General features: G+C 34.3%; 1 protein-coding gene across 2 annotated transcripts; it reads right to left on the bottom strand.

The window, feature by feature from the left end:
• Positions 1–1,769: 1,769 nt before the first annotated feature.
• On the bottom strand, positions 1,770–12,548 carry LOC122593555 (cationic amino acid transporter 9, chloroplastic-like). Of its 2 annotated transcripts, XM_043765981.1 has the most exons (10): positions 12,309–12,548; positions 6,027–6,084; positions 5,148–5,365; positions 3,901–4,310; positions 3,619–3,795; positions 3,305–3,529; positions 3,048–3,224; positions 2,685–2,930; positions 2,449–2,538; positions 1,770–2,160 (listed from the first exon to the last, which is right to left on the bottom strand). In XM_043765981.1, exons 3-10 carry the CDS (start codon positions 5,362–5,364, stop codon positions 2,014–2,016), a joined length of 1,689 nt encoding a protein of 562 aa, XP_043621916.1. In that variant the 5' UTR covers position 5,365; positions 6,027–6,084; positions 12,309–12,548; the 3' UTR covers positions 1,770–2,013. The 2 variants fall into 2 exon arrangements, with proteins under 2 accessions (XP_043621916.1, XP_043621917.1); XM_043765982.1 differs by lacking the exon at positions 6,027–6,084.
• Between the last annotated feature and the right edge of the window lie 24 nt (positions 12,549–12,572).

Here is a 12,572-nt window from a genome sequence, read left to right as displayed (position 1 = left end):
CAAAATTAAGTAATCTATGATTCTCCTAACAATATAAATAAAACTAACAGTAATCAAATAAATATAATGATAATTGCATAGTATATACTACTAATAATAAAAAAGTAGTATTAATAATAAATAGGATTAAAAGATCGAACAAAATGAGATGGTTGGCTTTTGCGGTTGCTCGTAGTCGACGAACAAGCACGGAAATAACAAGCAGCAGCTTTAATTGTTTTGCCTCTTGCGGCTCCTCTCACCCAGAGACGGCGCCACAATGGGGAAAATGGGGGCAGTTGCCCCCACTCTAATTTTGGTACAATGTAATTTTTTTTCAATTTAAATAGTATATTTATAATTTTTTTCCAATTTAAATGGTATATTTGTAATATGTATTTATAGAAAATACATACAAATGTTACCTTCGTTGTCATAAACTTATTCTTTAGAAGTCATTAGTATTCAAAACATTAGTTTTGAGATGGATCTCCCCATCAAGAGACTAAAAAGCTTGAGTAACCGAAAAAAGGAAGAAATGTTAAAGATAACTATTTTCTTTGTATAGTTAAGTGTGTAAATGTGTAGTGCATCACTGCATTGATATACATTAATAATGTAAAATGTTATTTTGTTTTCAAATCATTATTATATGTGTCAAAAACATGTAAAAATAATAATTATAATATTCATGTAGTAAAAATTTATACAAACAACTCTTACAAAAAAAGATATTTATTTTGGATTTCTTGCATTAATGTTTGTGAGATTAGCTGGTAATATCATTTGAAACATTTATTAGTCAACTCAGGTTATGATTAAGTATTTTTTTCATTTAATAAGATGTTGTCTATCACGTGTTGTCTTTATTTATTAAAAAAAAGAAGAAAAAAAATCTAGTATTAAAAATTTAGGATTTACACCCGGTGTTATGAAACAAAATTCTTTTAGGGACCATTTTCTATTCTCGAGCCAGGACCCAAAATTCTTTTAGGGACTCATTTTTTTTAACATTCTCAGATATGACTTTTATAAATATGAAAGAAAAAAAATTAATTTGCTCCCTCATAAAAAAATATCTAGCTCCGTCCCTGCTCTCACCCACGGAAATAACTCTCTGCCAATTTCCCTCACGAACTAACTCCAATGCCTTTTTTATTATTCAAGTCGATAGATGTATAGATTGATTGATATATCCGTATGCATGCGTATAAAAATAATGTTAGTATATATAAGATTATAAGATTATATTAAACTTGAAGCCCACGCATGTCAACAAGTGTGCCCTCCCCTCTTTCCTAACAAAAAGACATTTTCAAAATTAATTGTATATAAAAGAGATTATTAGTTGGTTTTTTAAAGTTTTGACATATTTACGTTAGATTAACATTGCACTTGTACATATTAGGCAACATGGATTGAAATATGTAAAAATATTTAGATGTTTGATTCAGTGTCTACAAAAACAAAAGGTTTAATAGATTTAAATGAGCTAAAGGTATCAAATTTTTACAAAGATTACAATGAAGCCACAAGTAATGGCGAAACCTAATTGCAACAACACATATGCACTCTTTTGTGTTTCGTTTCCTCATTTGTTTCAACTTAAGATACTGTCAATCCATGTTCTAACAAGAGTGACCATCCATAGCATTCTTTTGAGGTAAAGGTGTATTATATAGAAACGGGTAAGCTTCTCGGAAACAAAATACAAACCTCGTCCATTTTCATTAAAACTTGGTGAGATATATAAGTTGCATTATTGAAACATTTGCTATTACACATAACCATTTGATGACAACCAGGAAAATAGTATTTGAAAATTGAAATAATCCCATGTAGATGAATGTAGATGAATGTTACAACAAGAAATGCTACAAATTTACATTACATAATTTAACTGTTTAAAAAACTAATACATAGATGTGGTCCACATGGACATTCTCTTAATACAACACCACCCGCTTGTGGGGATCAAATACGACTACAACAATTTGTATCATCAAATGCTCATTTTTGCTATGTACAAACCAGTTATTGAGCTTCATCGGCTTCTGGTGCTATCTGGAGATAAATGTTATCATTGCTTGCATAATTTGCATTATACTGCCCATAAAATGCGTATACAAACACAGCTACGATACTGAGGACAACAAATCTGACCCATGCTTCGTAGTGAAGCTGCATATGGAAATTAAAATCAGTTTAAGCATGGTCTATTAAATGTGCTGTAAATAATGAATTGTATAAAATGTCCCGAATATGACAAATGATGTACGAAAGGGGCAATTTGTTATAACATGCAATAAACAGTTTGTTAAGCAATTGGTATCTACTTTCTATTAAAAAAACGTTTGTTACAGATTATTGCTACCTCACATTAACGTGGGATACTTTTGATGAATAAATTAACTGAAAGACTAACAAAAGTATACCCGAGCGAAAAGATATATGTTAAAGAAAGTATACCTGAGCGAAAAGAAATATGTTAAAGAAGATGCAAACAGCAGGCACTATTGGAACACCTGGGCAAGAAAAACCAGGTGGATCTTTATAGACCTGCATGAAATAAGAAAAAGCTTGATTACAGAGTACAAAGAACAAAAAATACAATCAAAACTTAGTGAAGACACCAATTAAATGATCAAACTCATGTATTTTGCCAATTTGTCAAATACATATCTAATAAAATTGACTCCACTTACCAGCCTAAATTGAAGATTTGCAGCAGCAAGTATTGCAATAAGTACCGGTACAATAAGAAATACATAAGCAAAAGTGGAAACACCATAACGGTAGAGGATTCCAGCAGCAAAACCACAACAAGCAATCACAGTGATGCAAGTGATGCCTTCCGTCCTCTTTGACATTGAGATGGTTGAGACTTGAGTATCAACATTATCATCCCATCGAAGAGTCATCACACATGCTGCAACAACCGAATAGCCAGCCTACATCCAAAACTAGTATGGTGTCATTATCTGAAATTAATGTCAATTAAATATGTACTGCAAAGCTGATCAACAAGCTTTTATGTATAAAATAGATAGATAAACAAAAACGGATACCAGAGATCCAACTGAGAGAATATGTGATAGCAGAGTCACATTTAACAGCCCAGCCAAAACACAAGCAACAATTCCAACCCAGATCTGAGAGTGGATAGGAGTATGTCGTATTGGATGAACCTTAGCAAATATGGCAGGTAGCAAACCATCCCTTCCAAGCCCAAGATACAAGCGAGACTGCTTACCATGAAACTTTCAAGTTAATGAGCTATTAATAACATAAGTATAAAACAAATGAAAAGGTCAGAAATGCTCACCTGAACATAAAGGCCAACCAGTAGAGTTGTTGTAAGCCCTGCAATTGCACCAACGCTAATCAAAAATGATACAGAGTTTAACCCTTTGGATTTGAATGCCTCGGCTAATGGAGCATCTTCACCAAGTAACTTGTAAGGCACCATCCCCGTAATCACTAAGCAAACACCAATGTATAATACAATACAAACAAGAAGGCTCCCAATGATGCCTATTGGTAGATCCCGCTAAGAACATTGCGTACATATAAGTATTATAACATATTGAAATTATCCAATGGGATAAAAACACAAAAAAGAATTCACTTTTGTGCTACCTGTGGTCTTTTAGATTCTTCGGCTGAATTAGCCACTGCATCAAATCCAACATATGCAAAGAAAGCTACAGTGGCTCCTGTTAGTATGGATTTGAAACCGTTTGGAGCAAAAGGTGACCAGTTTGAATCATCAACCTCAAAAGCACCAATAACTATGACCACAAGTACAATAATTACCTGTCATGAGACCCCTCGGAAAGAAGAATATTCATATATATGCACAAAAAGATATTATAAAAATGCACTTAATTCGATTTCAAAAAAACATTGTAAATGGATCACCTTGGTAATTGTCATGATGGTATTTACTAGCGAGGATTCTCCAACACCACGACATAGAATTATGGTCAGAAATACTAGAACAATAGGAGCCAATACGTTGAGAGATATAAACCCAAAAATATCATCGCCGCCATGTCCTACCCAATTTGGAATATTATCTTTGACAGAGGGTATAAGCTCTAATATATTAATAATGTAGCTGGCCAAGCTTCGGGCTATGCTAGCTGCACCAATATGATAGTCAAGCATCATTTGCGTAAACACAAGAAAAGCAGTGAGCTCATTAAAAGCTGTATATGTATACAAGTATGCTCCCCCAACGACGGCAGGAAAACGAGATGCCAGCTCAGCGTAACATAGAGCATTCAGGACACATGATGCTCCCGCGAGTAGGAAGCTAATTGTAACTCCTGCAAGAAAAGTGCGATTACAATAAATAAAAAGGATTAAATCAATAACATAGAAGACATGAGCTCAATGAGACCAGGTTCTTTTGAACTTTGGACTGCAAACACTAGATTTATTTTTTTAGAAAGCAAATATATCTCACACACATCCACACATATTTACAACTTGTCCAGCATTGGACTAGAGTCCACTACATATTGATAATTGATTAACGGTCACCTGACAATAGCCCGTTGGCGCTAATACATCCATTTAAACACGGAATTAAACAAAAACAAAAGAATTACACTTTATGGACACAATCTGACTTACATATTACTATTAGTCATGTGTACCACTTTCCTCCAAACAGAGGAAATAATTATATTCTAATCCCTATCATTCTCAATGAACTCAAAATCACAAAAGCATTATTTAAAAAAATGGAATAGTTCATCTAAGGCCCTTAAAATACTTAAAACCCATGGAACCAATTTGGCAGTTAAATAGACAGACAAGATCGACTCTAATGACATGTCATTTTAGTGATGAGACTAACTAAATTGTATTAAAACTAAGGGATACTTTTGAATATTGTTATTTTAGAAAAGGACCTCCGGCCTTCCAAGGATGAGAATAGAACCCTTGACCTCTGTCTCTAGAGGCATTGGTGTTAACCACTTCATCCAACCTTGCGAGTTTCACCATCTTATATGAATCACATATAATGTGGAAAAAAAAATACATAAATAGCAATATTTGAAAATCAGATATACAGAGGTAGACTTTGGACTTGAATTTAAATATTATCAATGATAAATAAATAAAAATAGAAAAAGATTTGTAATATGTATACATACCTGGACCAGCATCGCGTGCAACGGTGCCCGTAACGACAAAGATACCAGCACCAATAGAAGCGCCAATGCCCAAGAGAATCAAGTCAAACGGTCCAAGACGGCGAACGAGACCGTGGCTGGAGATAACGTCAGATGGTTTTCCAATGGGTTTGGCTCTCAGTGCTGATGAACAAAACTCAGACCAATATGATGATGATGATGATGATGAACCTCGCATCCTATTATTATTTGATTATTATTACATAATACATAGGAGTAGAAGTATTTTCAATTGATAATAATATTGATATAGGAATCAAGGATGCTGTTAAAAAAAAAAATATTAATATAGGTGGCAAAATGCATGGTCCGGGTCAGGGTGGGTGGCAGTTTATATAGTTCCATAAAATTCTTAATTGGATTGTATTATAGTTTATATAAGATAGAAATAGAATTTTGGGGATAGTGGACAGTTGATACCATAGCAATTAGGGGACTAAAAATACTATAAAATCTCCATATGTGGCTTAAAAGGGATTATGCCAGACAATACATGACTAAGTACGCATACTCCACTCTTATTTATTATATATATATATATTTCCTTGATTAAGATCAGATATATTTCCCATCTCTAATCTTTTCAGCAAACTTCACTAATAATGATAACAATAAGAATGATCATGACTTCCTTCTTTCGGCACAACATAGCCCGTATGGGAATAGCCCGTACAAAAATGACCCATTTGGCAAAACATAGCCCTCATGGCAATAGCCCCAAGTGGCAATTTCACATATCAACATATTAATAAAATGCAAACACAATAGCTCATATAGCAATTCAACATCAAATCACATATTATAGCACAAATGACAATAAACACTTAGTATAGTACTCACCTTGGCTTGTTGACAATTTGGACTATAAACTCTATATCAACTTCTTTTCCGAGATCACCTATCAACACATTTAGATTCGATGAGATCTTCTAGTACGACTCATACCAAACTTACTAGCTCAACCCATTACGTTTCAATCCATAACTACGCGTTTAACTCATATCAAAATGTCAACTTTATGCTTAAATGGTGAATTACATGGGTATTTTAAAAGAGGGAGGGGGATTAGACAAGGAGATCCCATTTCACCTTACCTTTTTACTTTAGTAATGGAGGTTTTTAACCTTATTATGTGTAAGAATATTCAAGAGTCAAGAGAGTATGGATATCATTTTGGTTGCAAAGAACTTAAGCTTTCTCATATATGCTTTGCTGAAGATTTGCTGGTCTTTTGCAAAGGAAATGTGGGGTCTCTTAAAGTGGTTAAGAATACATTGGAAGAGTTTGCTAAGATTTCTGGCCTCTCTCCTAATCTAGGGAAGAGTGTTATATTTTTTGGCAGTGTTAAGGAACAAGATAAAAGTGATTTACTGCAGGTTTTGCCTTTTAAATGTGGCAAACTGCCTGTTAGGTATTTAGGAGTTCCTTTGCTTACTAAGAAGCTGGGGATTGCAGATTGTAAGGTGCTTATTGATAAAATTAAATCCAAAATTGATTGTTGGAAACACAAGATGCTTTCTTATGTTGGGAGAATCCAATTGATCGCTTCTGTGCTATCTTCCATGCAACTCTACTGGGCTTTTGTATACATGTTGCCTACTAGTGTTATTAAGGAGATTGAGAAGTTGTTGAAAGGTTTCTTATGGAATTCTGGTGGTTCTAGTGTGGGGAAAGCTAGAGTAGCTTGGAAAATTGTTTGTAGACCCAAGGAGCAGGGTGGCTTAGGTATCAAAGATTTGAAAAAATGGAATGAGGTCTTGCTTGTGAGACAATTTTGGAAAATTTTGGAGAATACAAACTCACTGTGGGCCAATTGGGTTAATATTGTAAAGTTAAAGAATGTAAGTATTTGGGAGGTGGAAGAAGATAGTAATGATAGTTGGGGCTGGAAAACCATGCTATACATAAGGGATATGGTGAAGCAGAATGTTAGATATAAGATAGGAAATGGCAACTTTATCTCTATGTGGTATGACAATTGGTGTCCTCAAGGACCACTGGGTAATTTCATTACTAAGAGGGTGCTTTATGATGCAAGATTAGATGTTGGTACCAAAGTTGTCTCAATGATAAATGATGATAAATGGATGTGGCCAGAAGGTTGGGAGGATAATTTTGATATTTTAAAGGAAATTAGTGTTCCTGTTCTGCAATTGGATAAAAAGGATAAAGTTGTTTGGGTAAATAGAAATATGCAGCAGGTGGAGTTTTCTACTGCTCAGGCATGGCAAGATTTGAGATGTAATTGGCCTACAGTTGAATGGAAGGATGTAGTGTGGTTTAAGCAACTTGTTCCCAGGTATGCATTTATGTTGTGGCTTGCTTTACAGGAGAAATTAATGACTCAAGACAGAATTGCAAGATGGAAACAAATTTCTATGCAATGTAGCTTATGTAGAAATGGTATTGAGAGTCATAAGCATTTATTTTTCAAATGCAAATTCACTGAGGAGATTTGGAATAGGTTGAGGAGCCTGAGATGGAATATGAAGGATCATACTGATCTGCAGGATATTGTACAGGAAATCAAAGTGTCTAGAGGTCAGAATAACCTTGGAGTTGTAGTGAACAAGCTTATTCTTGCTGTTGCTATTTATTATATTTGGCAGGAAAGAAATCATAGAATTTTTCAAGATAAAGAAAGGAATAAGGAGGCTATAAGTAATATCATTAAGGAGAGTGTTAGAAATTAACTCATTTCCATTAGAGTAAGGAAGACTAAAAATGTGATCAAAATAAGTGATCAATGGAAGTTGAAGTGGGAGAATTTCAGTCTGGTGGCTAGTTAATGGTTTGAATCTGTTTGGTCTAACAAACTTGAAGTATGCGTGCGAATTAGAATAGTGAGCTGTGAAAGATGAAACTACTTGGTCTTTTTCTAGCATACTTTAAGTTTGTTCCTTGTGAGTTTGTGTCTCCTGAGTGTATTCATTGGTATGTTTAAAGTGGGTATGTTTTTTAGGTTGGTCAGGTTGTTTGTATTGTTTGTTGGTCTGTATGAGACTTGGGGCTATCCAAGTTTCTTTGATGTTATGTACATATTCTGATCTGTTTGTTAGCTTTTATATTTGTTAGTACGTGTTTTGTAAATATAGATTAGTAATGTCCTTGTTATTTAGCTTGTTTAGATGAAGGGTTTATCATGTAATTCACTATAAACTTGCTTGTAATTATGAAGGGGGTTTAAGTGCAATTTATATGACTATATAAACCCCCCACATGTAATGAAAAAAAATAAAAACCTTTTGACCAATTAATTATTCATTGTTCTAATACCTACTTTCCCTAATAGAAGCTCCAATACCTATTTTCCCTAATAGAAGCTTTAATACCTACTTTTCCTAATAGAAGCTTTAATACCTACTTTCACTAATAGAAGCTTTAATACCTACTTTCCCTAATAGAAGCTCTAATAACTACTTTCCCTAACAGAAGCTTTAATACCTACTTTCCTTAATAGAAGCTTTAATACCTTCTTTCTTACTCAAATACCTATTTTACAATTGGTACCAGAGCCCAAGGCGCAGAATCCGGACCTTTTAAATAAAATAAAAAAGAAATAAAAAAAAATATCTGGTTTACACCAAAACCGGTATTTGTTCTTTTATTTCTCATTTTACAAGTTGAAACTCTGCCCGTTTGTTTTCTTGAAAACCGGTATTAGTAGGGTATTCACCGAATACCGGTATTACTCAAGGATTGTTGTGTGTGATTGTGTTTGAAAGTATAAATACCTGGTTTACCCCAAAACCGGTATTTGTTCTTCTAATCACTTATTTCCAACTCGTTATAATCTTAAAGTATTTAAACGAAAACCAAATCTTTTTGAAGACCAAAACTCTGTCCAATTTGATCTGCAAAAACCGGTATTAGTGCTCTTATCATTGATTACCGGTATTAATAAAGGATTGCTGTGTGGGATTTTGTTTTGAATGTTTTAATAGCTAGGTTACTCCAAAACCGGTATTTGTTCTTCTATTCTCCAATTTCCAAACCGTTATAATCTTCAAGTTTTTCCCCGAAAACCGGTATTAGTGCATTAATCACTGAATACCGGTATTACTAAAGCATTGTTGTGTGAGGTTGTTTTGAATGTGTTAATACCTGGTATACTCCAAAACCGGTATTTGTTCTTACATTAATCATTTTGTTAACAAAAACTCTGTCCGATTGTGTTTGCGAAAACCAATATTTGTACTTCCATTCAAATACCAGTATCAGTGAATCCATTCCTCAAAACCAGTTTCTGTTGAGTATTGCTGTGTGGTTGTTCTTTCACTAAGTTGTCATCAAGTTTCATTTTCAAAATGTCAACCGAAGAGTTCGAGTTTAAACCAAACATAGAGTCATATTCACTACATAAAAATCAAAGCTGTTCATGTTTTCAAAAAGACAGTTCAATTTGTGATCTTGTAAACTCTCAACAGGGAGAACAACTCTTAGAGATGACCAAGAAAATGAGAAACCTTCTTCACACATATGATAAAAGTCGTAAATCTACACGTGACCAACTCAAATCTGAGAACAAAGAGCTCAAATCTGTTAATAATCTCCATTTGTCTGCAATGAAAAGTCTTCAATCTGAAGTTGACCGAATCAAATCTAAGAACAAAGAGCTCAAATCTGCTAATGATCTCATTTTGTCAAACATGGAAAGTCTTCGAAAAGACAATGATCATTTGCAGTCAAAGATTCTCAATTTAACCAATGAGTTGGATATTTCTCACAAAGAGCTCATTGAAACTAAACTCGAAACCCAAGTTAAAGAACTTGTTTTGCAACAACAATTTTCGAAGCTCAATCGTGAATTGCAAAACAAATCCATTTCTTCGAGGAATAACGAGCAAACAAGTTTGAAGTTAATCCAACAACTTCAAGCTCATTCCTTATCATTGGAAACTCAACTTGCAACAAAGTCATATCCAATGAATCATACTTCAACCTGTGCTCCAGAATCACATCTTCTAAACCAAACCACTTCATCTCCAACTAAAATAAAATCCACTCCTTCAAATACCCAATCAAACCACACACACCCAAAATTATCAAACAATACCAAGAAAAACCCTTCCTCCAAAACCAAAACAAATTCTTATAATACCAAAACATCTCACCAAAACACTAAACACCCACAACCATCTTCCAAACCAGCTCATACAACTCCCAACTACTCAAAAGAACCTCATCTCATCAAAACAAAAACCATTCCAACTAAACCCCATTCTACTTTCAAACAAATGAACCCATATTACACACCTCGCAAGACCGGATCTCCCCTCAAGCATATAAATAGCCATTGCCAGAGATACAAGGATTCCACCACTGGAATCATTCGCTATAAAGATCGATATGGCTGGTTTTCTCATAGTAAACCCAACCCAAAACCTAAAAGCACTCCCATCAAGTACTCTCTCTCTCAGTTATTTAAGTTTGCACCATGAATCATTCACCCTCGTGTGCAAAAAGTGCTTGACTATGCACAACCTCCTACTTCTCTCTTCAAATATCCAGTTGGACCCACCCTCACATGGGTCCCAACTTCTGGATTCAAGTAGGTGGTTGTGATTTGGCTTGTACACATTTCAGTGTACAACCCGTTCAGAACATGTTTAATTGAGACGCTACTTCATAATTGTACCTTTTCATTCACCTTTTGGGCAATCAATCACTATTACATGATGAACATATTAAACATGTTCATCATGAGGGGGAGAAATGTGTTAAAGGTTGATATTGATTGTCTTTGTGAGGAGGAGCACAATAGATTGCCCATTTAAGGGGGAGCACAATGAAAGCTTTGAAGATGATTTATTGCTCCGAAGAATTTGCTCAATTTGAGGGGGAGCTAAAATGACAAATCATTTTTCACACCAAATTTACACCAAGCCAAGCTTCCGCACTTTATACCAAGCTTCCGCATTTCGCAAGAAGCCTAAGTCTCCGCCTTCACAAAATGTTTAAGAATCCAACAGTCAAAGTTGCATGAAGACAATGAAAATAAAGAGAAATCTTCAAAGTCTTTTCCACATCAAAGATTCTCAACATAATTGAACCACCAGACCGACCAGCAGATCCAAAGTACCATTTTGTCCCAAAGAAGTATTGGAAGGGAAAGAAGAGCCAGTACAAAAAGAGAGCCTTTAAAGACCAAACATTTCTTCATGACAAACCCGAATCATCAACAAAGAAGCGAAACAGACGACAAAGAAAGAATAAAAGAGCTCAACAATGATCATTTACAAAACAGTACTAAAGGGGGAGATTGTTAGCTTTTATATTTGTTAGTACGTGTTTTGTAAATATAGATTAGTAATGTCCTTGTTATTTAGCTTGTTTAGATGAAGGGTTTATCATGTAATTCACTATGTACTTGCTTGTAATTATGAAGGGGGTTTAAGTGCAATTTATATGACTATATAAACCCCCCACATGTAATGAAAAAAAATAAAAACCTTTTGACCAATTAATTATTCATTGTTCTAATACCTACATTCTCTCCAATACCTACTTTCCTAATAGAAGCTCCAATACCTACTTTCCCTAATAGAAGCTTTAATACCTACTTTCCCTAATAGAAGCTTTAATACCTACTTTCACTAATAGAAGCTTTAATACCTACTTTCCTTAATAGAAGCTTTAATACCTTCTTTCTTACTCAAATACCTATTTTACACAATTACACTGTTAATAAAATTCACAAGTTTAAATTAAAATGTCAACTTTAATATTTCTTTTCTACTTGTCCATATAAATCCAACTACAGTTTCATCGAATAATGAATCAATACGAAGGGCCACTCTCTTCCATGGGCATGGCAAGTATCGGCTCATATAATTTCGGGTCAAAACCAACAGTTTTCCATATATGATTAAAAACAATAAATTACCTAAAACCAGTCACTACTCAATATCCATATATCCTGTTACGTGTGTGTGTATATATATATATATCATTCAATCACTGGTTTAATAATAATAAAAATGAATTGAGGTAAAAGTGAAATAAAGTAGTTACCAGGCGGTTTATATTGTTTGCACCAACTTATAAATATTGTGATTGGATAACCAAATTAGGTTTCTAGGAGCTAGCGATTGAATGAATTAAAAATTTGCGAAAATTTACCTGATCGCTCAATCCCCCTTAGAGTTGCTGATATATGTATACACGTTATATATATATATATATATATATATTGTGTGGAGCTGGCAAATTCTAGACTTCAGAGAACTAGGAAGAGATGATTTGAAGGCGTGGCTACATGGAGGATCAGTGAATCAAGTTAGGATATGAGAGCAACCAGTTTTTGAATCTATTTTTCCGACCAATATTTCTTTTCCGCCCGATATCACCCGTAAGGCCGTAATCTTATCTCTTTGTTTTTCTTAT

Source organism: Erigeron canadensis, chromosome 3 (genome assembly GCF_010389155.1).
Source record: "Erigeron canadensis isolate Cc75 chromosome 3, C_canadensis_v1, whole genome shotgun sequence".
NCBI lineage: Eukaryota > Viridiplantae > Streptophyta > Magnoliopsida > Asterales > Asteraceae > Erigeron > Erigeron canadensis.
The sequence above is the reverse complement of the archived record's forward strand: the minus strand, read 5'-3'. Positions and strand labels throughout refer to the sequence as shown.

Excerpts from the sequence above, each read along its gene's own strand:
- LOC122593555 (XM_043765981.1), bottom strand. The coding sequence starts at position 5,364 with ATGCGAGGTTCATCATCATCATCATCATCATATTGGTCTGAGTTTTGT. Across the intron at positions 3,796-3,900 it reads CCATCATGACAATTACCAAG|GTAATTATTGTACTTGTGGT; the intron begins GTGATCCATTTA and ends GTCTCATGACAG. Across the intron at positions 2,931-3,047 it reads TTCTCTCAGTTGGATCTCTG|GCTGGCTATTCGGTTGTTGC; the intron begins GTATCCGTTTTT and ends TTTTGGATGTAG.